The 26,403-nt window shown below is 44.9% G+C and overlaps 2 protein-coding genes across 5 annotated transcripts in view; both read left to right on the forward strand.

Moving 5' to 3' along the window:
• The window catches only part of Ranbp10 (RAN binding protein 10), a 70,135-nt gene extending 65,732 nt beyond the window's left edge, over positions 1-4,403 (forward strand). For both annotated transcript variants that reach the window (XM_004843015.3, XM_004843016.4), the window contains 3 exons: positions 1-144; positions 453-564; positions 989-4,403. The exon at positions 1-144 is cut by the window's left edge and continues 2 nt beyond it. In XM_004843015.3, the coding sequence (XP_004843072.1) occupies positions 1-144; positions 453-564; positions 989-1,119 (387 nt within the window). In that variant the 3' untranslated portion in view covers positions 1,120-4,403. The remainder of the gene's footprint in view (positions 145-452; positions 565-988) is intronic.
• A 5,443-nt stretch (positions 4,404-9,846) lies between these two features.
• Gfod2 (Gfo/Idh/MocA-like oxidoreductase domain containing 2) overlaps positions 9,847-26,403 on the forward strand; it is a 41,505-nt gene continuing 24,948 nt past the window's right edge. Inside the window, exons 1-2 of one of the 3 annotated variants that reach the window (XM_013071542.3) lie at positions 9,849-10,052; positions 24,748-24,919. The gene's annotated coding sequence lies outside the window, so the exon portion shown is untranslated. Of the gene's footprint in view, positions 10,053-24,747; positions 24,920-26,403 lie in introns of all 3 variants that reach the window. The other 2 variants (XM_021256855.2, XM_004843017.4) reach the window with 2 other exon arrangements.

Consider the following 26,403-nt stretch of genomic DNA (forward strand, 5'->3'; position numbering starts at 1 on the left):
GATGGGCATCCGCGGCGGCAGCTCTGTGGGGGCAACCAGGCTGCCACAGAAAGGATTATCCTGTTTGGCCGTGAGTTACAGGCACTGAGTGAGCAACTGGGCCGTGAGTACGGCAAGAATTTGGCCCACACGGAGATGCTGCAGGTAATGGACAAGCCAGGTCTTCACACAGAGTAGGTCCCCTTTTGGTGCTGAAACAGGGTGGCTCTAGGAGGGTCCAAGGACAGCAGCAATAGGGGAGAGTGGGCTCTAGTCTGGTCTGCAGTAAGAAGTGTGGTGTCTAGGGTGTACCCATCCTCTTCAGGCTCTGGGGAGGATGCAACCCTGCCCAACCCTACATCTAAGTATGGTGAGCGCTCACTGGACACCATGAAGTGCCCTGTGCCCTTCTAGAGCCATGGGGTTGTGTGTGGTGTGTGCTACAGTCCTCTCAAAAGTGCCCTGTCCCTTAGGATGCCTTCAGCCTACTGGCATACTCAGACCCCTGGAGCTGCCCAGTTGGCCAGCAGCTTGACCCTATTCAGAGGGAACCTGTGTGTGCTGCTCTCAACAGCGCCATTTTAGGTGAGTGCACGGAATAAAAGCAGACACTGACCCATGAATGCCCCTGGTGGTCTGTTCACATCATTCCCTGGAAAGAGCAGGGACATAGGCATAGGCCCTCTCTGATGACTTATTGAACTCCTGGGCTTCCAGGGCTGAAAGTAAACCCTGAGCTCCCTCTAACCAACTGAGTTGGTTGCTAGATCATGAGTCAGGCCGTAACTGTGGGCTCAAACCAGCCCACTGTTCTAGAGAAGGCCAAGGTTCTCAGGTTCCTAGTATAACTGAAGGGCCATAGCTTAGTGGCTCATACACTTACACAGACACTGAACACTGTGTTCTTGGAGATTCTGTTGTTTTCCCTCACCTTCCACCCCCAAGGGAACTTTGACCTGAGCCCAAGCCCTGGGGAGGGCAGTGACCGGGCCTTCTATCTCCTCCACAGAGTCTCAGAACCTGCCAAAGCAGCCCCCTCTGATGCTTGCCCTGGGCCAGGCATCTGAATGTCTACAGCTCATGGCCCGAGTGGGCCTGGGATCTTGCTCCTTTGCCAGAGTCGACGACTACTTGCACTAGCTGACCATGCTGGCTGGTACCACCTGGCCCTCCTTTGGCCCCAGGGCTGGAGCAGCCCTGCCCTCCATAGGCACCTGGCACAAGGACCTGGAAGCCATGGGCAGAGTTCACTCCTCTGGCCTTTCCCCCCTCCTCTTTCTTCTTCCTTTCTTCTTCCCTCCCCCCCCCAAGTTTCTCTCCCCTTCACGTGCAGCGGCCTGTGACACAGTATTGGCTGGTTACCCTCATGTAGCGCCTTCTCCTTTAAAGGGAGTTTTGTTTTGAGGAGAGGTTGGGGTTTTTTAATCTTTTTTCCTCCTGACTGAGCCACCAGTGTTTATCTCGGGAGAGTTTGTGCTGAGCTGGTTTCTGCTAATTTAGTGATGAAGCCTATCCAGATTGGTGATAGCTTATTATTTTCATAAGTAAAAAAACAAATGAGATTATATATATAAATATATATATTAAAAAAAAGACACAGTATTTATCGTAGCATTAGTGGTCCAGCACCTCTTGGGTGAGGCTGTCCAGACACCATGTGTTTTTATTCGAGTCCAACTCATTAAAAAAGAATCATCTCTGTCACCTCAGCCAAGTGATTTTAGGCTCCCCTTTTGTTGAGCCACAGGCCCAGTTGCCACCCAGGGAAGCTGAAAACGCATTAGGGGCCACTTGATGGGCAGGGTCAGGCTAAGCTGGTTTGCAGTAATCCAAGAGGTGTGTAGGTCTCTAGGGCCCTAAGAGCTGACTAAAGCCCAGAACTACAGGGCCAGGGGTCCAGAGAGGTGATAAGTTGGCCCAGGGCCACACAGCAAAATGGGAGCAGAGGGTCCTTGGCCAGCACACTGTCTACCACTCTATCCTGCCTCTCACTGCCTGCCTGTCCCTCTCTCATTTCTTCAATGCCCTGCCTTCCCTTGTTTTAAGATGGCCAAATAATTCATTTACTCTCAACTGATTGCCTGGAAACTACCTGCCTTCCACCTGAGAGCTGCTGTGTGTCAGGCTGCAAGGAGGAAGACTCCATGGCCAGGACAGAGGCCCTTGAGAACAGGGACTGCTTTCTTCCTGCCTGGTCATCACCACTGCCACACAGCTTTGAAGAGATTGCTGCTTTCTGTGGAGAAGCTGGTACCTTGTGGAGGCAGATTCTTGAACCACTCATCTTTGGAGTGAATGGAACCCTTGACCCCTGGGCCCTGCTTCACTGCAGCTATACCAGGCGACTTCCTATAGCTTGGCCTCAGCCACTCTTAGGAAGAGGAAGGGACCCCATGGGCCTTATGAACATCCTACTAGCTGTTTCAGATGGGGCCTCACAGCTGGTGGAGCAAAAATTGTCTCCCTACCACAGGAAAGGCTCAGAAGGTTGCCATTACTTGGGTGAGCCATTTGAGGAAAAGACTGGCTACCCAGCAGGAAAGGGAGGAGGCTTACACAGAGGGGCATCCAGAGAGGCTGAGATTTCCATACCTGCTTTACAGTGTGGGTGAGAGCCCAAGCAGTACCTGCAAAGAGTAGGGTCAGCCTTGGAGAAGCCAGAAGTTGAACTTCCAATCCCTGTCTGCATTGGGTTAGGTGAGCTCCTGCCCCATGTTAGTGAACATGCGAATGTTTGGAATGGCCTAAGATACTCTGTGCCCACCAAGCCTCACAGGGCCCACAGCTGGACAACAAGCAAAATGACTGAGTTGGACCCCTGCTGGTGAAAGGCCTGGCCCTGAGTTCTTCCAGAGTTTTGCCTTGGGAATAATCCTACAGGCAACTTTTTCTTGGTCCCACCAGGCCCTCAGTTGGCAGCGCACAGACCATGACCCATTGGGAGGTATTGTCCTGTCTGTAAAGGAAATTCATCCTCAGCAAGGCTGGGAATACCAAGCTCCAAACTCAGAGATTAGGAACATCAGGCTGTTAAAATGGACAGTCTACTGGGATTGGGAATTAAAACCAGAGCCTCTTGCAGCTGCAGTGGAGTTCAAAGAGTATCTCCAGCAATCTTTTACAGATAAACAGTCCCAGGAGATGAAGTGACTTGGCCAAAGTCACACAGCAAATTAGTGGCAGAGCCAGGACTAACCTGCTCCCTATGGGTTAGGCAGTACTGTTTAGCCCTGAAGCTGAATGGTAGATGAGTTTTGTGAAGGGTGGATTAGGTTGGCATGGCTTCCAGCAGTCTAAGCAGCTGGTACCTCCAGAAGTGTCAGGGATGGGGACCGGTGCCTGGATTTGGGTTGTGGAGAGGCTGAGAGAGGGTTCAGGAGGGCTCGGGACAGCTGTGTGCTACATGGGGTTGGGTGTCTGTCTGGCTCACACTCAGTACCCATGACCACCTCCCTGTTTTCTGTGCCTTATCTCACTGTTTCAGCTGAGTCCACGTTGTTTACTCTGCTCCTCTCCAAGGGGCTGTCTGTCCCAGTTGGACAGCTCATCTTTGGGACATAAGCCTTTGCCCCACAAACTGTGGAGAGGTCCAAAACCAAGCTGCTTGAGCTGGCTGTCTTGCTGATAGTCCAAGCCTGCCTGCAGCTGGAGGAGCCCCTTATGCAACACCCAGTCCTATGGGCCTGCTTCCAGGAGCCTGCAGTGCAGAAGGCACCTGAGAGCAGCCCTGGTGAAGGGCTGGACCTGACCCATGGGGTTTAGGAAGAAGCCCTCACTCTTTTGGGTCGTCCAGCCCTGGGGGAGCAGCCTTCCCTATACTTACCTTCCCCTTGTGACACCAGATGGTCGCTCCTTTCAGAGTGGAAACTGGTGGACCACTCAAAGCCAGAACTCCCTGTCCCCACCCACATGGGTCTGTGGCTGGGTGCAGGCTGTCAGAACAGGGACACCACAAGATAGAGAAGTGGGGACCTCCTGGCCACCCAGCACCTTCCCAGCCCATAAGCAAGCACAAAGATGAGACAGAGGACTGTTGGAGCTAAAAATTCCTTTGGTTGCTCACAACTCAGGTATGCATGTCGTGTGGCAGCTGGACAGCAGAGCCCTACTTGACCACCAGTCCTGGGCACCTGGACCTGCAGCCAGAAAGTGGTTTCTGGCTCCCCCAAGCGCCCACCTCTTTGCATAGGGTTTTCCTCCATTAGTAACTACAGCTGAAACAGACATCCTCCACGTTGTGCACACTGGTTCTGCCTTTGTCCTCCCAAGTTGATACTTGGCATTAGCATGAAACTTGTGGGCACGGGAGGGTTGAGAGAATTCCAACATAAAACATCCTATTAAAATTGTACTTGAGAGATGAAAAAAACTCCTGTTGTATTTTGACAGAATTATTTTTATTAAAATACACATCCATGAGCAGTCATGAGTGTCTGGTTTCTGTTTTGAGTCTTACTGGGATTGGTACCCCTTTTGTTTGTTTGCTTTTTGCTTTTTTTTTGGTACCGGGGGATCGAACTCGGGACCTTGCACTTTCAAGGCAGGCGCCAGAACCACTGAGCTAAATCCACAGCCCAGGTACCCCTTTTGTAACACATCCTGTCCTGTGGAAGGGTTGGGGCCTTTTCAGCCTAGCTTTTGAGTGCTCCAACCCATGCTGCCTCAAGAACACTTGAAATGTCAATGTTTTAAAGACCCCAAAGAGGACAGGTGCTTAAACTTCAATTCTCTTCCTTGGTTGGTTTTGGTGGTGCACCCCTGTAATCCCAGGACTCGGAAGGCTGAGGCAGGAGGATCGCCACAAGTTGGAGGTCAGCCTGGGCTACATAGTGAGTTCAAGGCCAGCCTGAGCTACATAGCAAGACCCGGTCTCCAAACAAACAATCTCTCCTTTGAAACAGTTTTCACCTTAGACAAGAAAAACTCAAATTCAAGTTGAGAAGATGGCTCACAGGTGGTCTTCCCAAAAATAAGATTTTTAAGAATGCAATCATCCTTCAGTATCCACAGGGGATTGGTTCCAAAGACTGCCACCCCTTACTTTGGTACTCCTATGGATACCAAACTTCTTGGATGTTCAAGTCCCTTATTTAAAATCGTGTACTATTTGTATAGGACCTGCATATATCCTTTTATATACTTTAAATTATCTCCACATTATTTCTCATACCTAATGTAAATGCTATATAAACAGTTGTTAGTGTTTCAGGGAATGATGACAAAAGCCAGGCTTAGTGGTGCACACCTATAATCCCAGTATGCCTGAGGCTGAGGCAGGAGGATTCCAAGTTCAAGGCTAATCTGGGGTACATAGTGAGCTCAAGGCCAACCTTTATCATAACAAAAAAGAATAATGACAAGGAAACGAAACAAAATCTGTGTATGTTCAACACTTTTTTGGGGCCGGGGATTTAGCTCAGTGGTTTCGCTGCCTGCTGCACAAGCGCAAGGACCCGAGTTCGATCCCCAGTACCAAAACAAACACTTTTTTTTTTTTCCAGTACAAGGGCTTTCACACAGCTACAGTCCCACCACTTTTTTTTTTTTGGTACTGGGGATCCTTGCGCATGTGCAGCAGGCTGCGAAACCACTGAGCTAAATCCCCGACCCTGTCTCACCACTTTTTAAACTATTGAGACAGGGTCTTGCTAAATTGCCCATGCTTGGCTTAAACTTGGAATCCTCCTGCCTCAGCCTCCCACAGTGCTTGGATTACAGGCATAGGCCATTATGCCCAACATGATTTTTTTTTAATAGTATTTTGTTTGAGATATTAGTTGAACCCACAGGTATAGACCTCATGGAAACAGAAAGCTAACTACATCCCAGAGATCCCCACCCCAAATACTCCAGTCAGGGGACAGGAGTACTTCTCTTGAGGGGTACTGACAGGATAGCTTCCTGTCAGTCTGAGCTTTAAATCCCAGCTCAGCTGTTTACTAACTTGGTGACCACAGAGAAATTGAATTTCAATTTTCTTTTTTTTTTTTGAGACAGGGTCTCACTACATAGTTCAGGATGGCTTCAGACTTGCAGAAATCCTCCCAAGAGCTGGGATTGTGGGTATGAGCCTCCAACATCTGGCCAGTTTCCCATTTTTAAAATGTGGTTCATCCATCCATCCTGTGGAAGTAGGGGATGAAAGCATGCACATATTGGGATGCAGTATTCATGAGCTCCCTCCATGAGGATATTCCCTGGTGTCTGGCTACTACTGCCTCATTCTGCCTCCTCTGACCCCATAATGTCAATTTTATGCAGAGGAGGGATACAGGGGACCATGCTGGTGTCCACCTGGAGGTGGGACTAGAAACAAATTAGGAGGCAAAGCAACTAGGTAGGAGGCTACTGTAGTAGGCCACAAATAGAGAACAGGGCTGAAAACCACTTAGGAGATAAATGTTGGCACAAGAGAATGGTGAGGGAGATGTGACAAGAGACAAGGCAAATGCAGGCTTTGGAGTAAGTGGCAAGATAATATATGGAACGGAAGGAGGTAATGGCTAAGTCAGTGGAGTTGGAAGGTCTGCTGAAGAGCATGTAAAATTATATCTTAGGGAGATACAGTTTCTGAAAAAGTTCCTCTGAGGTGCAGTAATCTGAACTCTTAGATGTTGATCATGAATTTGGGGGGGGTACTGGGGATCGAACTCAGGTCCTTGCGCTTACGCAGCAGGCAGCGAAACCACTTGAGCTACATCCCCACCCCTGATCATGAATTATTACCAGCTAATTAAAAGTGTTAAGATGTATTGCATAACCCTGTACTTTTCAAGTTTGTATTTAGTTCCCTCTTACAGGACTATTACTCTACAGATTGGGATGGGGGGGTGAGTGTGAGTGTGTGTGCTGGGATTGAACCCAGGACTTCATGCATGCTGCCAGGTAAATGCTCTACCACCTGGCTGCATCCAGTCCAGATTTTTCTCTTTGTGCCTGTGTGTGTGTGTGTGTGTAGTGTTTTTTCGGTGATATGATCTTGAACTCAGTGATATGGTCTTGAACTCAGTACCAAGCAAGTGCTTTACCACTGAGCTACACCCTCAAATGCTAAAGAATTCTTAGAGCTAGAGAAGAGGGAGGAAAGGAGTATCAGATTAAACACTAAAGTTCTGGTTCCATAAGTAAAGCTGGACTGCGTTCACTTTCCTCCAGACAATTGGTTTTCTTTTTTTTTCTTTTTGGTTTTCAAAAGGGAATGATTTTGCCCCCAAGGGATGTTCAACAATGTCTAAAGGTAGCTGCAACTGGGATTGGGGTCCTGCTGGCATCTAGTGGGTAGAGGCTGGAATGCAAATAGCCCCCAACAAGGAATTAGCAGACCCAACATGTCAACAGAAACTGCTCTAGGAGCATGGAACTTTGAATGACAAATCAAACACAGGCACCCTTTCTCTGGCTGTTTACGATCCAATGAAAGGGGCAGGGAATAGAAACAAGTTATAATTTCTCATCACTGAGAGCCTCTCATGCTGGTAAGAAGTCCTGTCGGACCTCCGACCAATCCAGGGACAGCCCTGCAGCTGGTCAGCTGGTCCTGTCCTCATCCCAGGCTGCTCTGGTATGATGGCTGAAGGCCCTCCTCATGCCAAGTGGGAGTCCAGGAGTCATCAGGAGTCAGACAAGCTGGGATGAGCCTCCTCTTGCAGAAATAACTTCAATCACATTTCCTACAGAGCCAGTTTCACACTAAGGGCTACCCACTTGAGTACTTTAGTAGTCTGGTGAATCAAAGGGTAGCCTTGCTATAACATTTATTTAGTTGGGACAACATGGGCCCCAGTGAAGAGGTTTTGGTGCAGTGGCACACACCTGTAACCCCAGCTAACGAACGAGCTGAGGCAAGAGGCTTGCAACTTGGATGCTACTCCTCAAAACAGAAAATAAAAAGGGGAACAAGGGAGGAGGGAGAAAGGAAGGGATAAGGAAAAAAAAGTGAAAATATTAGGAAAAAATGGAAACAAAGCTTCTGTACATGGGAGAGGGGAGGGGACTTGAGGGGGGAATGGGATAAAATAATAAATAAAAGGGGTGAGGGATGTAGCTCAGTGGGAGAACACTTTGTAGCATGCACAAGGCCCTGGGTTCAATATCCAGTACAAAGGGAAAAAAAGGTCAAGGGGACTGAGGTAACAGTCTAGAAGAGCACTGACGGAGGAAAGATAGCCTCTTTAATAAATAGTGCTGGAAAAATTGAGTTTCAACTTGCCAAAGATTAAAACTAGACCTATATCTCTCACCATGCACTAAACTAAAATAGAAATGGATTAAGGTTCTAAATATTAAAACAAATGCTGAATCGCCTGGAACAGTGGTTAGGTAGAACTCTTGAAGACACTGGTGTAAGAAAAGATTTTATGAACAAAACCTCAGTTGCCTGTGAACTACCACAAACTGTCAACAAGTGGGATCTCTTCTTATTAAAAAGCTTTTCTGCACAGCAAGAGAAACCACCAACAGTGTGAAGAGACAACCCATAATGTGGGAAAAAATCTTCACCTGGTGTTCCTCAGACAAAGGTCTACTATCTCAACTCTATAAAGAACTTAAAAAAATCAGACCTCCCAAATTTAAAGACTCAATCCAAAAATGGGCATCTGAAATGAACACACATTTCTCAAAGTAGAAATAGCAAATAAACATATAAACATATAAAAAGTGTTCAAGAGATGAATATGAAAACAATGCTGAGATTCCACCTCACTCCAGAAAGAATGGCTGCTATCATGAAATCAACCAATAACAAACGCTGTGTGGCTGTGGGGAAAGAGGAACCCTGCTCCGCTGCTAGTGGGAGTGTAGACTGGTGCAACCACTGTGGAAATCAGTATGGAGATACCTCAAAGAACTAGGACTGGAAGTCCCATTTGACCCAGCTATTCCACTGCTGGGTATCTTCCCCCCAAAATTATAAGAATCATACCACAGTGCTATCTGTGTACCCATGTTCATAGCAGCACAATTTGTAATAGCTAAAACTTGGAAGCAGCCCAAATGCCCATCAACTGGAGACTGGATAAAGAAAATGTGTTTTTTTTTAATAAAATGGAGTACTACTCAGCCATAAAAAATGAGAAATTAGACATTTATAGCTAAATGAATGCACATTGAGGAGATACTCTTAAGTGAAATAAACAGGACACACATGTAAATACCGGATAGTTTCTCTAGTGTGAGAAACTGAAAGTGTAAATAACTAAATGGTATAATAATGTGAAATAGGAAGAAAAGGGGCACAGGGGAAGGGGAAATGGGAGGGGTACGGGAAAGGAAAGAAGGGAATGGAATATGAGAAAATGAAAAGATGGAAACAAAGTCTTTGTAAATAGGGAGGGATAGAGGGGTTGAAGGGAGGGCAGGGGAAGGGGGAAAATTAAGAAACAAGAGGGAAAAAAAAAAGAAACGAGAGATTATGTAAAGGTGCAAATTTCCAATGATGAATGTCATTATATTGGATACCTAAACTGTACCAATAAAATAAAATTTAAATAAAGAGCACTGACATTTAACGAACAAAAAACATCCAGAGGAAGAGAAGCCTAGACAGGAATATGAGAACACAGGAAAGCGAGTCACTGGAAGCCAGGAAGTCCGACAAGTTCGAGACCCGGCCTTCTGCAAAGATAGGTCGTTGTCCAAAACAAAACTTTGCTTCATCATAGGAAAAACAAAGTCGACCACAATTTCTAGGACCAATTTACCCGAGAAAAATCAAGGGTGTAAAAACGCTCACACCACCGCTTACGCCGCCGGAAATACAACACCAGGACCTCCCAGTAGGACTATCTCGGCTCCGCCCCAATGAGCGAGCATGCGCAGTTCCCGGCCCCGCCCCTCCCCTCGCAGGTCCACCCCCTTCACGGAGCATGCGCTGTTCTCCCTCTGTCCCGCCCCTCCCTTCTAGAGCCCCCGGTTCCTTAGAAACCAGGCGGCGTGTTCACGGTGTCGGGACGCTAGATTACGGTGGCTGCTCAAGCCCGCTAGTCTCCTTTAAGGCGGACGGGTGGCCTCCGAAACCCGTCCCGACCCATGGTCTCCGGTGCGGCGCGGAGCGGGCAATGCCAGCGTGCCAGGTGAGAGGCGGCCCTTGGCGGCGGGCGAGGGTGAAGGAGGGCATGGCGCGGCCGCGAGCGGGCCCCGGGCCTCGTCCACCGCCCGGCGCCCGAGGTCGGATAAGCAAAGTCCGGCTAAAGGGGGCTGTGCTACTTGCCAGCACACGCGCCCGAGTGCGAGGGTCGCACCAGGGTTCGTCTTCTTCACCTCAGAAATAGGACCTGCACGTTTGTTCGTAGACTTGTAGAATTTTGGATTCTGGGGGACCTCGAACATAGCCCATCCCTTTAGAGGCGAAAATGTGGTTTCCCCCGCCATGTGGTGAGCGGACTCCTTACCTGTGTGAGGATGGACGTTTATGGATGAGGATGTGAGTAGTGTGCAAGGCTGAGACAAAGGGCTCATGTGGTAGCTGGTCCATCCTCTTTCAGAATTAGATGGAACTTTTAGGGGATACATTTTTTAAAAACGAGTATTCCGCCGGGTGTGATGGTTCACGCCCTGTAATCCCAACTGCTGGGGATGCTGAGGCAGGAGGACGTGAGTTCCAGGCCAGTCTGGGCAGTGTAGCAAGACTCGTCTCAAAAAATGAAAAAGGAGAGCGAGGGGAGGAGAGAAAGAGAAACAGGTGTTCAGTTGACAACTGAGATACCCCAGAAGGGTCTGGGTTGGCTGTACCAACCCCTGGGTACCCTTTGACAAGTCCCTAGCCTACCTTTGTAGCTCAGAAAAGAAGCAGATGAACTTGTGGAGACAAAAGGTGAGGTAAGGTACTAACTATGAAAGCCTATCATTCTTGAATGGTGAAGGAAGAAGAGGGCTTGAGAAAGGTTGTATGGAGTTTGCTTTCCAGACCATAGCAGAATCTAAAGAACAGGACAGGAATGGAAAAGTTTAAAACTACATTGGATAGGGCTGGGTATTTAGCTCAGTGGTTTCCACCGCCTGCCTCGAAATTGCAAGGTCCCGAGTTCGAACCGCGGTACCAAAAAAAAAAATTAAAAATTAAAAAACTACATTGATTGGACACCAAGGCTAATTATAAACCACCCTGTTGATATTCACTGTTCCCACAGTGTCATGCTGAGGGCATATAAGGAAGAAAAAGAACCAAGCCCAGAAACCACCCTTGTGACCTATGAGGCACAAAGGCCTCTGTAGAAAGACCCCATAGCTATGGACCTTCCCTTGAACAGAACAGCATTTAAATTAAAAAAGGAAGACACTTAAAATGTTATTGTGATGTGGAAGATATGAAGAAGATGGTTGTCTTTGAGTGGGGGAAGCTAGATTCATTCTTGATAAAGAGAGCCATTTCCTTCTGAAAAGCTGCACCAGAGAACAAAAGAGTTTTCAGGCCATTTGTTTTACAGAAAACATGGAAAAAATTACTACTTTTGGGCTGGGAATTTAGAAAATCTGTCTAGACCAAGAGGTGAAAAATTTTAGCAGGCAGTTCTGTTGGTAGAATCCCCGTTTTACAGATGACGGTTTTGTTAAGAGAGTTGTTTGTCTTACAACCTAGTTGTCCCATATTTCCTTTGAAATGATGAGTCTGGTTTAATCTATTAATTTTGTTTTATTTGCAAAGAAAATTCGGATATATGATTTTTGTAGTAATTTTAGAACTGTAAGACAGCAATGAGGAAAAAAAAGGCCTAACCCCTACCCCAAACAAAAGGCTTAAAAATGTGCAATATGAGCCCTTTGTGGTAGGTAGTACACACCTGTAATCCCAGGACTCTAGAAGGCTGAGGTAGGAGGAATCCAAATTTGAGCCCAACCTGAGCAACTTAGCAAGATTGTCCCAAAATTTTTTTAAAAGGGCCCCACCCCCTTTTAAAAGGTGGTGAGGGCTGAGGTTTTAGCTCAGTGTGAGGGCCCTGAGTTCAATCCCCAGTACCATAAAAAAATAAAAAACTAATATGGGGGAAAGAAGTGTGTGATTTTTTTTTTAAGGTGCCCACTGATTCTAATCACCAAAGTCAATGTATTGCTACCTTGATAAAACTGTCAGTGTATGTTCTTTGTAGCAGGATTCCCCCTCACGGAGAGAGAAGATGTATTGGAAAAAGAATGTTAATAGGTCAAATGAGTTTAAGGAAGAAAGCTTTGTCTTAGGTGCATAAATGAATGCCAAACTATAACTGCACATATAGTGGCTGTGTGTTTTATTGACATTTTGCACCATTTTGTGTAGTTACCTTAAAGATAATGAGGCATTATCCGAAGCCTACATAATCTATGGGGAAGATCAGTATTACTAATCATATTCTGTCAAGAAGGCTTCATGAGAATAATTGTATTCTGTGTAGTAATACCTGTTGCTTTAGTGTTGACTCTGGTGGAAGGAAGGAAGAAAGAGGCCAAAATTCAGATAAAGATGTAAGGGACCAGTTGCCCTCTACGGGCTTGGGTGGGATGTGGACCTGTGCCTTGAACGTAAGTGTAAATAACTTCTTGAGAGAGCAAGCTGTTGTGAAAAGGTCCTTCTTAAATAGGACTGCCAAGTGCCTCATGGATTTGTGTGGATTTTCTGAGCTCTACAATCAGAAAGACATTCTTTGAGGGGGGCGTGTTAGAGGGGAGTATTAGAATTACAGAGAACTCTCAGTGCATTTCTAGGTTGCTATGACAATGAAACCTTTGGCAAATAATTACTTAGCATCTACTCCATTATCTTGGAACTGAGGGCATTTATCAAGTCTGACCTGTAATAAAATAATCAACAGTATTTGACAGGCCAACCTTGAGGAAACCTTACTAGATAAACCAGCAATGCTACTGGATCTACTTTCACTGAACTGATTTTTCTCTATGTTGAACATTGAATCCTAGGGCCTTCTACAATTCTACCACTAAGCTCCATCTCAGTCTTTTTAAAATTTTATTTTGAGCCTTGTATGGTGGCACATGCTTGTAATTCGGGAGGCTGAAGCAGGAAGATTGTTGCAGTATGGAGACCAGCCTGAACTACTTAGTGAGACCCTGTCTCAAAAAAAAAAAAAAAAAAAGGCTTTAGAACTGGTTTGTGAGAGGAGTTTGGAAAGTTTTGGAGATATGTGCTGGAGAAGCAATCCTAGAATGCTGTGAGACAAGTTTAATGGGAGATTCTGATTGGAGCTCAGAAGACAAGAATGCTGATAGAAATGCATATGGTAAAGACCAGGCTGAGAAGATTTCTATTGGGAACGAAGACTCCATTAGCAGTTAGACTCAAGACCATGTAGGTATCTTACACTCTGGCTGAAAATTTGTCTACATTTTGTTCGTGTCCTGAGACTTTGTAGGAGACAGGTTGAGGGTGGTGGGCTAACTGATTTGGCAGAGGAAATTTCAAGGCAGCCGGGGGCGGGGCTTTTAGCTAGCTCTACCACACCACTGAGTGATTTTTAAAATTTTGAGTTTCACCAGAAAGGAATCTCCTGTAAAGTTGGTGCCCACAAAGATGGAACAGAGGAGAGCTTGACTGCTGCAAAGAGTGATTTTAAAAAGAAGCCAAGGGGCCGGGGATTTAGCTCAGTGGTTCTGCCACCTGCCTCGCAAGCACAAGAACCTGAGTTCAATCCCCAGTAAAACACACACACACACACACACACACACACACACACACACACACACACACAAAAGAAGAAGCCAAATGCTGGATATGCTGGTGCATGTTTGTAATTCCAGCTCTCAGGAGCCTGAGACAGGAAGATTGAAGTAAGTTTGAGGCCAGCCTAGGCTACAGAGTGGGAATAAGCAGGGAATGAGCAAAACCAGCCCAAGAGAGAATCCAATAAGGGCTTTGACCACTAGCAATTAGATAGGGGCAAGGCCACCCAACCCCTTGGGAGAGTGCATCTTGCCACAACTTCCTCTAGGTGCTGGACATAACTACAGGATTTAATGTTTGTCTTGCTGAATTTTGATCTTGGTTTGGTCCAATTTGTTGGACCTTCCTTTCTTTTGGGAGTGTTTATCCTGAGCCATTGTGTGTTGGCAGTGTTTAACTTTTGATTTTTACAGGGGCTCACAGCTGAGAGTTTGCCTTAAGTCTCAAAGAAGACACTAGACTTGGACTTTTTTTTTTTTTTTTTTTGGTACTGGAGATCAAACTCAGATTCTTGCACTTGGGAGGCAGGTGGCGGAACCACTGAGCTAAATGCCCAGCTAGACTTGGACTTTTAAGCATTGCTGGAACTGTTAGGACTTTGGTAACTCTTAGAGGTGGACTAAATACAATTTGCATAAAGAAATGGACATGAGTATTTTGGTGGCCAGGGATGGAACATTATGGTTTATATCCAGATATCCTCCCTAAAGCTTCATGTGATCATAGGTGGGACCTTTGGAAGGTGATTGGATTATTGGGGCTGTATAGCTGACTTGATATCAGTATGTAGGGTCTGGTCGTAGAGGTGAGGTGGTGGGGGGTGGGGCCTATAAAGGTTTATCTCCTTTTCTGGCTCCACCCTTAATGCTCTCTGCTTCCTCCTGGAAACCATAACCCTGTGCCATGCTGTCCTGCCTTGGGGCCAGCCAACAATGGACTGAAACTTCTACAAGGATGTCATTATATCTCAGAGATGAGAAAGTTACTAAAACTCATGTTTTAAAAATAGGAATGAAAGATAACTTGAAATAAGCTTGGATTCATGAAAGTTAGAAGAGAGACAAAAAATGTGAAGTTATAAGACTTTCATATACTCTGACACTCATGAATTAGAGATTTAGTCAAGAATGAGATGACTATAGCTGGGCATGGTGGCACACCTATAATCCCAGCACTCGGGAAGCTGAGGCAGGAGGATGACTGTGAGCTCAAGGCCACCCTGGGCTACACAGTGAGTTTCAAGCTGGCCTGAACTACATAGGCAGACCCTGTTTCAAATAAACAAGAATGACCTCACTAAAGTACCATGCATCAAACCAAGACAAAGGAAATGAAAATATTCTCTCCTAGAAAACAGAGATTGTGTGTAGAAGATGTGAATATTTCTACATTACTTAAACACACTTGAACCCTATCTATAAGTACTTGTTCTTAGTTCTTGCTCTTAGAGAATTACAAGTAGTTCCTTTGTGCTTAAGTACTATCACTTCTCAAGGTAGCCAGTGATAAAATACCTCTCTAGGTTCCAGAATAGCTTCAGAATGGGGGGGACTGGGACCTCACTCTCTTGCAACCCCTTAAAACCTTCCCGAGAGCTGCTTCTGTCAGGGTTTTTATCGGTTCTCTATAATAAAGGATTAAGGATGAAGGCTGCGAAAAATGGAAGCCAACTAGTGAGTGTATACTTTCCTTCTCACGAAGATAGCTGTGTTTCTCCCCAACTGTTAGCTTTCAACTTCTTATGAGAATAGAAAACCTCAAAATAGAATTCAAAACAATTCTACTTGGCTTTAAGATTTACCATATACTTTATATTCTCAAAATTTTTATTATTTACTTTCACAATTACACTTTACTTAGAATGACAACCTTAGGCCAGGCATGGTAATGTACACCTATAATCCTAGCAACACTTGTAATCCCAGCACCCAGAGACTGAGGCTGTGAGGCATGAGGATTGCAAGTTTGAGCCCAGCTTGGACAATTTAGTAATTTAGTGAGATCTGTCTCTGAAAAAGAGGATGTAGCTCAGTGGGATGGCCCTGGATTCAATCCCGGTACCCGCTCCTCCAAAATATACAGCCTTAGGCAAATCATGTAACCTCTGGACCATAATTTTCTTTCGTTTTTTTTCCCCCTCCTTGATATTTGGGTGAGCCATAATTTCCTAGCCTGTATAATTTGTAACAGAAAACAAAATGAAAATGACATCAATGGTCCAACACTAGAGAAATGAAAGACTGCTTCATATAGTCAGGGACGTATCATAACGCTTAAAAACTACTTATGAGGGGCTGGGAATTTAGCTCAGTGGTTCCGCTGCCTGCCTCACAAACGGAAGGACCTGAGTTCGATCCCTGGTACCAAAAAAAAAAAAAACTACTTATGAGGGGCTGGGGATGTAGCACAGGTAGCGTGCTTGCCTAGCATATGCAAGAACATGGGCTCAATCCCCAGTACTGGGAAGAAAAAAAAGAAACTACTTAAAATAACTTGAAAAATGTTTATGTTGAATAGTAAGTGAAGAACTCAGGACACAAAATTGTGAATACAGTTTGATCACAAGTACATCAAACAAATGTCGGCTGGGCATGGTGGTGCATGTCTGTAATTCCAGCGCTCTGGAAGGCTAAGATAAGAAGATTGCAAGTTTGAGCCTCGCCTGGACAATTTAGCAAGACCTTGCCTCAAAGTTAAAAATTTTTTAAATCTGCTGGGAATGAAACTCAATGTAAAGGCCCTGGGTTCAATTTTCAGTACTGAAGGAAAAAAAATTTTTTTAAGTGAAAAATTATTACAAAAAAAGGAATATAAGAAGAAAACAGTTACTTTTGTAATATACTATACTTTTTATTGGATTATATTTTTTTCATTTTCTGAGAATAAGTCTTGCTATGTAGTACATGCTAGCCCTGAACTCTGTATGTAACCCGGTCTGGCTTTGAACTTGTGACCCTCCTGCCTCAGGCTCTCAAATATTAGGATTATAGCACATACCACCCACCATGCCCAACCTAGAAGAGTTTGTGGGTTTTTTGTTTGTCTGTTGTTTTGAGACAGGGTCTTACTATGTAGTTCAGGCTGTCCTTGTGTTCACTATGTAGCCCAGGCTGGCTGTAAACTGACAACGATCCTCCCGCTTCAGCCTCCCAAGTGCTGGGATTATAGACATGTGCTACCACACCTGGCCCAACATAGTTTATAATGCAGGAGGATTGCAAGTTTGAGGCCAGCCTGAACTACATAGCAAGTTCAAGGCTGGCAGCAAGATCCAGTCTCAGAATACATACATATATACATACATACAAACAAACAAATTGATGTATGGGATTGGGGATATAGCTTGGTGGTAGAGTGCTTGCCTCACATGCATGAAGCCCTGGGTTCCATCCCCAACACTGCAACAATTAATTTAAAAAATTGTGTGTGGAACAGTGCTGACAGGGACTGGGCAGCACAGATGTTTCCTATCTCATGTCAGAGAACCCACAGTAATGAGGTTACCTGGATCATGAATTTACCTGTGTATAATTGGAAGGTGACTGTACAGATCTTACAGTCTTTCCTAAGACTGCTATTTTTTTGGTGCTTGTTGAAGGATTTTGACCCTTAGGGTTTCTTTTGTGCTTGTTGGTGGGTGGCTTTCTGCAAAAAGAGGGACCAGGCCGGGGATTTAGCTCAATGGTTTCGCTGCCTGCTGTGCAAGAACAAGGACCTGAGTTTGATCCCCAGTACCAAAAAAAAAAGGGGGGGACCAGACATTTCCAGTCGTTGGGGAACTATTTAACCTTCCCAGTGACCAGAAGCCAGGTAACACAGGTAGAGAACACCTGTCTGGTTTGTTATGTCCCTGGGTCCCCTAAGAATGTCCTGTAGTGGAAATCCAGAAGGAAGTCAGATGTGTCTTGCGCTGCCACAGAAAGAGTAGAGCACTTGTATCCATATAGAAGGTTTAAAACACAAGGAAAACTTAAGTCATTTAGTTTTGTCCATTGAAAACCATTTTGTTTTTATTTCAGGGATTGAACACAATTGACCTACGTCCCACTGATAAAACATTTATCATGATAATTAAAAACTGGGCTGGAGATAAAGTTCATTGAGAGAGTACTTGCCTAGCACATGTAGGGCCCTGAGTTCAATCCTCAGCCCTACAAAAACAAAACCTTCATTTTTTTTTTTTTTGGTACTGGGGATCGAACACAGGTCCTTGCACCTGCAAGGCAGGCTTTGGAACCACTGAGCTAAATTCCCGGCCCAAAAAACCTTTTCGGGACCACCAGTAAAACTAAAGTGTGTAGCACATTTCTTTCTGGTGTTGGCTACTTCATGTGCCTTACAGATAAACGCTCTACAAGTAGAGTCTTTGTTCACATGCCTGCCACGGGGAACAATCTTTGAATACTCCCATATTCCTGAGTCAGATTAGTCCTTGGTCTAGAGTACAGCAAGAAATGACAACTGTAAGCTCCAGGAACCTGGCCTGTTTGGATCATTCTTGTGTGCCCCGGGTTCTTGTGTAATGCCTGATTCATTGCATGTTTAAAAATATTAGGAAATAGCCTGGTGTGTTGGTTCATACCGGTAATTCCAGCACTCTGGGAGGCTGAGGCAGGAGGATCACAAGTTTGACCCCATCCTGGGCAACTAAGTTAACTTAAAGAGAGACCCTGCCTCAAAATTAAAAATTTTAAAAGGATTGTGGGTATAGTTCAGTGCAAAGGTAACTGGCTTCCATCCCCAGTACTAGGATAGGATAGGAGATGGGAGATTGGAGATAAGACAGGACAGGTCTATAGTGGCTAGATATTGCACCATTAAAGGGGAGAGGATGGGCCAGGGATTTAGCTCAGTGGTTTCACCGCCTGCTGTGCAAGCGTAAGGACCCAAGTTGAATCCGTGGTACCAAAAAAAAAAGAAGCTAATAGTCACATAGGTGGGAATTTCTAGTGGACAGTTAGTAGTATGGAGCTGGAGTATATTGTCAGGGCTGGAGACTAGAAGTTAGGAGTATTTGTATTTGTGTGGAGGTCATAGTGAAGTTGACGAGTTAGATAAAGTTACTTGGGGAGAGAGTAGGGCTGAGGATGGGAATTTTCAGATTGGTGTCAATCTGCCTCTTGCTGTAAGGAGCAGCAGAAAAGGATACTACTGCTGTTGCATATTTTCAAAATCAATAAAGGGTTGAGGGTATAGTTTAGTGGTTGAACACGAGTATGAGCAAGACCCTGGGTTCAGTCTCCAGCACAGAGGAAAAAAATAGAAAAACAGTAAAGACATAATACAGATAATAGATGAGTGCTTTTCCTATTGTCACCTGCAGCCTTTTATATTTTTAAATTTTTAAAATTCATTTGGTTTTTTTTTTGAGACAGGGTCTCACTGCAGTTCAGGCTGGCCTGGAGCTCACTACATAGCTCACGCTGGCCTCAGACTCCTGACGATCCTCCTGCACCAGCCTCCCAAGTGCTGAGAATCACAGACTCACAGGCAGGTGCTTTGGCAATTTTTCTTGAGACAGGATCTCACTAAGTTGCTGTATTGCCCAGGCTGGGCTGCAGCTTCAGTCCTCCTACCTCAGCCTTCCAGAATGCTGGATTTACAAGTATTTGCCACCATGCTCAGCTACCTGCATATACTCAGCTACTTAAATCCATATACTTCTGTGAGTGTTGTTTATTTCTCCTTTATGACCCTGTTTATCTGACCCCCTACTTTGTTGTTGCCGATGAGACAGGATTTCACTACAACCGTGTAGGCCAGTCTGACCTTGAACTTGCTGTGTAGCCCAGGCTGATCTTGAACTAACTTACTTACTTACTCTTTCTTTCTTCCTTCCTTTCTTCCTTTCTTTCTTTTTTCCTGTGCTTGAACTTTTGATTTTCCTGCTTCAGCTTCTTGAATGCCAGGAGTATATATAAGTGATACACCACCACACCCAGTTTAGCTGATTGTTTTTATTTTTGTTTGTAATACTGGAGATTGAGCCCATATTTTCACATTGTGCCATATCCAACTCTTTTTTCATTTTCTTATTCTGAGATAGGGTCTCACTAAGTTGCCCAGGCTAAGCTCGAACTCACAATCCTCTTGCCTCAACCTTCCAGACTGCTGGGGTTACAGGCTTGTGCCCCTGCACTCAGTTTAGCTCAGTGCACTGGTTTCCCTCCTGGAACAAGGGTGGAGGAGGATGGAGTGGGGAATTGGTGTCTCTGCTCTCTGATTCCCTGGTACTGCACTGAACTTTTGGAGCTGGGGAATAGCATTTCTTTCCCCTGCCCTGCTTCTGTTTTTGTTCTCAGTTGGAAAGACAGAATCTGTGAACATGTCATGGAGTCAGTGTAGGTTCTATTCAGAGAAACTAACCATAAGAAAACTAAATGGGGGCCGGGGATTTAGCTCAGTGGTTCTGCCGCCTGCCTCATAAGCGGAAGGTCCCAAGTTCGATCCCCGGTACCAAAAACAAAAAAAAGAAAGAAAACTAAATGAACCCTCTGGATCATTGAAAGCCAGGTCCCAAAACGTTAATTGTAATATAATTTGTAAAACTCTATGCCGATTACTTTGGCTTCTCTTTTTCAGTGGGAACATAAATATAGGGGAAGAAACTTTCTCATACCTATCTGAAAGCATTAGTGTTACTCTTTCAGACTCTTAAGTTGCAGGTTGGTTAGTGGAGAATTGTAACTGTATGTAGTCCCTCAGCTGTGAACATGGATCTCCAAATTTAGAAGCTGCATGTTTGTCCCCAGTTTGGGCTCTACTTGTGAGGTGTAGCTGTCTTTGCTCTATGGGTCCAACATTGCTAGTTAGATATTGTTTGTCCATCTGGTACACTGGCTCCATTCTGGAACTAAAGGGGCCAGAAGAAAGGCTGGAGGACAGTAAGACACACCTACCTAATTCTTGGTACATGACTGTTGCTAAAGGATGTATGGAAGGCATTCTTGTTTATTTCCCAATAGGTTCCTGGTTTCTGCAAAACAAAAAAAATTGGTCTTTATACTCCCCTCCCTTTTTTGGCTAGGGATGCCACTGAGGGTCTCACTTAGGCTAAGCACAAGTTTTACCGATGACTTACCTCCCAGCCCCCATATATATAAATATATATATATATATATATATATATATATATATATATTTTTTTTTTTTTAAGTTTTATCTCCTTTACCATGCTCTCTTGTTAAAGATCCTTTTGTGGATGTGAGGGTGATCTGACTGGCTAGGCGGGTGTCCCCTTCCTCACCACTCCATGTGCACGTCCCTCCCTAAACTTCTGGAGCCCCGATTGAAGAGGACCATTTCCTCGGTCAAGGGATACAAGTAGCTGCAAACTCTCAAAGATCCTTTCTTTTTCCCCCAAGAAAAAACAAATTATTTTCAATATATTCACACATACATTAAAATATAATACAGAGCGTCAGGGTCAAGGGTCTTGTGTAGGATGCTCATGGGTCTGTGCGCTGACAGCACTGCCAAGCAGGAGACCCAGATGGAAAGTGGGGTCGAGTCAGGCTTCACCAGGGTCTTCGCTAGGCTGTTGCCTCTGATGGAGTCTAACCACAGCCCAGCAGCTCAAAACTAGGGGTCATTTGCAGATGGAGCTCATTTTGTGGCTTTCAGTTGACACCTACAGGTTTGAGTTCCCAGGGTGATGTGTCATCAGTAGCACAGCCCATCAGTGTCTCGAAGATCCTTTTGCAACTGGTTATTAAGTCGTGGCACCCTGTCTTAGGGTGATTTTCCACAATATCATTCAGGGTAATTTGTACTCTTTAGGTAGTTTACAGTCTAGGATTTTTAGCTGGGCACAGTAGCACATGCCTCAGTCCCAGCACTCAGGAGGCTGAGGCATGAGGATCATGAATTTGAAGCCACCCTGGGCTACATAGTGGGTTCAACATTGGCCTAAATTACATAATGAAACCCTGCCTTAAAAAAATGGTGACACGGGCCAGGGATTTAGCTCAGTGGTTCGAACAGAGCTCGGGGATCGAACTCTGGCCCTTGCACCTTTGAGGCAGGCGGCAGAACCACTGAGCTAAATCCCCGGCCCTAAATTGGTTATGTTTGAATCATTTTCACTTGGTTGAGTCCACTGTCACTTACCTTTCCTTCACATTTATCTGTTGGCACTTGACTGAATGTATCCCATACATGCTGGGTCACTATGGTCCTTCGAGGCTTGACAATTAAGGGGAGACTTGACTACAGGGAATGGAGATGACTGGGCCATGTCATGTAGAGGAGGGGTGAAAGTTGGAGAGATGGTTTGAGGTTGAGGGTTCCCTTTTGGCAGGTTGTGTTGTAGCAAAGACAGAGCATAGCAACTCATCTTCCGGATCCTAAGCTTATCATTTATTGCTTGTTTTCTTTCCTGAACCATTAAACCAGGTTGTGCTTCAAACTACTACTTAGGCTAGTGACATAAGGAATGTCTTTTCTTTTTTGGTACCAGGGACTGAACTTGGGTCTTTCTGCTTTCGAGGCAGGCACTAGAATCCCTGAGCTAAATCTCCGGCCCAGGAATGTCTTTTCTTTTTCTCCAGTACCTGGAATTAAACCCAGGGCCTTTGCACTAAGCTACATCCCAGCTTGTTCTTTGGTTTCTTATGGATGTTTTTTGGGTGATATTTTTGTTAGAAGATCTCACTAAGTTGCTCAGGCTAGGCTTGAATTTCTAAGCCTCCTGCATTAGCTTCCCAGAGTGCGCACTCAGATAAGAATCTTCTTCCCCTGCTTTTGAGTTCAGGGCCTTTGCACCAAACTACATTTTAAGGTTCTCCTCACCCTTTTTTTTGTTTGATTTTTTTTTTGAGACAGGGTCTCACTATGCCCTTCAGACTGGCCTTGAACTCACTGCGTAGCTCGGCTGGCTACAAACTTTGGGTGATCCTCCTGTCTCTTGAGTGCTGGGATTACAGGCATGCACTACCGCACCCAGGGTGAGCCCTTTTTTTTATTTTGACACAAGGTCTCACTAAAATTGTCCAGGCAGAACTGAGACTTGGCTATCCTTTGACTTTAGCCACCCTCAGTGCTGGGATTCAGGTCTATACCATCTAGAAATCTCTTAATTATATTTATAAACATATCCCAAGTCCCTGCTATCTACAGTTTTGATTAGTTTAATATGTCTTAGTTTATTGATTAACTATGTAGGAACAAGATCTGAAATATAGAACCAGGTGTACTAGAGCATGCCTGTAATCCCATCACTTGAGAGGCTGAGGCAGGAGGATTGCTGCAAGTTTGAAGACAGCCTGGGCTACATAGTGAGTTCAAGGCCAGCCTGAACTACACTGTGAAACCCTGACTCCAAAAAAAAAAGATCTGTTTTTCAACATACATTTATTGGGCACAACTACATATCAGGCCTTGTTTTAAGTACTAAGGAGAGAGGTTATAACTGAACAAAATAAACAAAAAGAACAACTCCCCCAAGGAGCATACATTCAAGCTTGGGTCATACAGGAGACAAACAATAGAAACATAAACCTATTTCTTTGTTTTTTATTTCCAGTACCAAGGATCGAACTCAGGACCTTGCATTTGCGAACCAGGCACGGTACCACTGAGCTAAATCCCCAGCCCTAAACCTATTTCTTATAAGGTTGTATTTAGTCAGGTGTGGTGGCACACACCTATAATCCCAGCACTTGGGAGGCTGAGGCAGAGTGATCCCTGTGAATTTGAGGCCAGTTTGGGCTATATGATGAGTTTAAGGCCAGCCTGGAATACATAGTAAGACCCTCTCTCAGACAAACAAAAAAGATCATATTTAAGTATAAATCTGGATGAAAGAGGAGGAAGAGAGAGAACCAAGTGGTAGGCCTGTAAAGGACAGGGAACTGCAAGTGCAAAGGTCCTAGAGAGGAGCACACCTAGTACCACTTATACTGTTTGTCATAATGCAAGACAGACATGTGAATTAAACTAAGGCGATAGTGATAGAAGCAGTGGAGAGTAGCTGGATTGATGAAGTTTGAAGACAGCCAGCAAGAATTGTTGGATCAGCTGTTAAGTATGAGAGTAAGAGTAGAATCAAGGGCTAATTCTAAGGTTTTGGCTTGAGCAGTTGGAACACTTGTGTTACCAGTTTCTGAGATGAAGCCATTGAGGGAGGAGTAAGTTTTGTGCTTTTCGACATTTTAAATTTCAGATTCAGTTATTAATCAGATTCTTACATCCAAGTAGAGCTGTCAGGTAGGCAGTTTATACTAGTCAAGCTCAAGGGAGAAGAGACAGCTGATGACTTTGGCATCATCAGGGAATAGATGGTATTTAAAACCATGAGACAGCCAGGCATGGTGGCATACGCCTGTAAGCCTGTAATCCCAGCACTCAGGCAGCTGAGGCAGGAGGATCGCTGTGAGTCGGAGGCCAGCCCGAAGTACACAGCAACATCCTGTCTCAAAAAACTAAAAACAAATAGGGCTGGTACCAAAAAAAGCCGAAAACCAATAAAGCTATGAGACAGAATGGAATCACCAAGGCAGTATAAGTAGAAAAAAGAAATGGGTTAGTTCCTGAGCTGAGGTTACTGCAGTCATCATCAGGAGAAACAAGCAGTGGGGGCTAAGAGCTGGAAGGAAAATTGAGACATTCATGTTCTGGAAGCCAAGAAAAGAAGACTATTTGAAGGAGGGTGGGACCTTTCACATTGGGTGATGCTAACAGGTCTAAGTAAGAGGAGTATGAGAACTGACTCTTGGATTTAGCAATGTATTAATTGTATTGACAAATATCAGGTAGCTGAAGCTTAGTTATTTGTAGTGTGATATACAACCAAAAATGTAGGATTTTCAGCCACAAAACTGAACACAGAACATTATACAATTGCTGTTTAAAGTTCTAAACATTTTGCATTGGGGGTGGTATTAGAGATGAACCCAGGCCTTCACACTGAACTACACTCCTATCTCTATTTTATTTTTTATTTTGAGACCAGGTCTCACTAAGCTGCCCAGGCTGGGCTGGAACTTGTGATTCTCCTGTCTCAGCTTCCCAGAGTGCTGGTATTACAGGCCTATACCACCACATCTGCTAAATATTGTACTTTTCCTCCTACCTCTTTGTCTTACTGGGTATTTTTGTTTGTTTGTTTTTGGTACCAGGGAACGAACTCGGGACCTTGCGCTTTCGAGGCAGGCAGTGGAACCACTAAGCTAAATCCCTGGCCCTCCTACCATTTTGGACCCATTCTGCACTGAAGAAATGCTTGGGTAGATGTTTGGACTGCTCTGGTGAAAGAGGAGTATCTTCCAGTTACAAGCTGGCTGTGTGTGTGTGAGTGTGAGCTCCACCCCCAGCCACTTTTGTTTTTCTTTAGCAAACTAGCTTTTTCATTGACCTTGGGCAACTGTGTTTTTTTCCTTTCTTTCTCTTCCTGGACTACCAATGTCAGTCTTTCTATGATAATTCAGCTCCAGGGTATAGATGATGCCTTTCCCATATAGAACTCAAAGTGTGTTACAGAAACTGTGTATCATTTACCACTTTAAGTAAGGCTGACTTATATCCTCCTGGATGCTGTCACAGTACCATGATTGTTTTATCTCTCCTGCTAGACTATACAATCTATCTAAGCAAAAGCTGTAACTGTTTTGCTCACCAAAATATCCTGTGCTTTGTCTAGTGCTGGCCCATAACAGGTATTTAATAAATGTATATTAGTGAGTCTATCTGCATAAATCCTGGTGTTATTTTATGCATAAGCACCTGAAATAGCCCATAATTAGCTCGGCTAAAGTCACAGTCTTTTAAAATGAGGTTGAAGGCCTATCTCATACTACTTAGGATCCTGACATCATCCTTGGGCATAGAGCTCTATTTTAACTTTTTTTTATGTGTGTGTGTGAGTGGTAGTGGGTGTGAGGCAAGAACTATACCACTGAGCTACATTCCCAACCCAACGTATTATAATTAGAATGCAGTTGATAAAAAAAACATCCAGGGCCAGGGATGTAGCTCAGTAGCACAGCACCTGCCTGGCAAGTACAAGGTCCTGAGTTAGATCCCCAGTACCAAAATAAAATAAACAAACAAATAAACTATCCAGGCTCCATGAGGTGGTGCACACCTGTAATACTAGCACTCAGGAGGCTGAGGCGGGAGGATATGAGTTCAAGGACTTCCTCAACTGCATAGCCAGATCCTGTCTCAAAAAATCAAAACAGGGCTGGGGATTTAGCTCAGTGGCACCTCTTGTGCCTTGCAGGTGCAAGGTCCTGAGTTCAATCCCTGGTACCAAAAAAAAAAAATCAAAACAAACTATCGATAGAAAAAATCTAATTTCCAAGAAAATCTCTCCCTTTTTTGGTACTGGGGATTGAACTTGGGAGCTTGCGCTTGAGCTGCCAGCGGCGACGGAACTACTGAGCTAAATCCCCAGCCCAGGATCTCACTATGCAGTTCAGACTGGCCTTGAACTCATTATGTAGCTCAGGCTGGCCTCACACTCGCCATGATCCTCTTGCCTCAGCCTTCCAAGTGCTGAGACTACAGGTGTGTGCCACCACACCTGGCTCCAAGCAAATCTCTTGACCTTGTCCTTCCAAATAGGGTTATGCCAAAGTGTGGTGGCACCTCAGAGGAGGTGGAGTTGCCCAGAGGGTGCAGAGCTCAAGCAGCTGCCCTTGCTGGGGAACTCCAGTTCTGGCACTAGCTCTGTAGCCAGTCTTGGGAGGAATGGAGACAAGGAACTGAGCCCTGAATGAGGGCTTCTACCCTTCTGCTGTGCCATGCCTTACTTCCCAGCCACAAACAGACAC

The sequence above is a fragment of the Heterocephalus glaber genome, unplaced genomic scaffold, assembly GCF_053883595.1.
Source record: "Heterocephalus glaber isolate CG9 unplaced genomic scaffold, H.glaber_assembly_v1.0 deba00000071, whole genome shotgun sequence".
NCBI lineage: Eukaryota > Metazoa > Chordata > Mammalia > Rodentia > Bathyergidae > Heterocephalus > Heterocephalus glaber.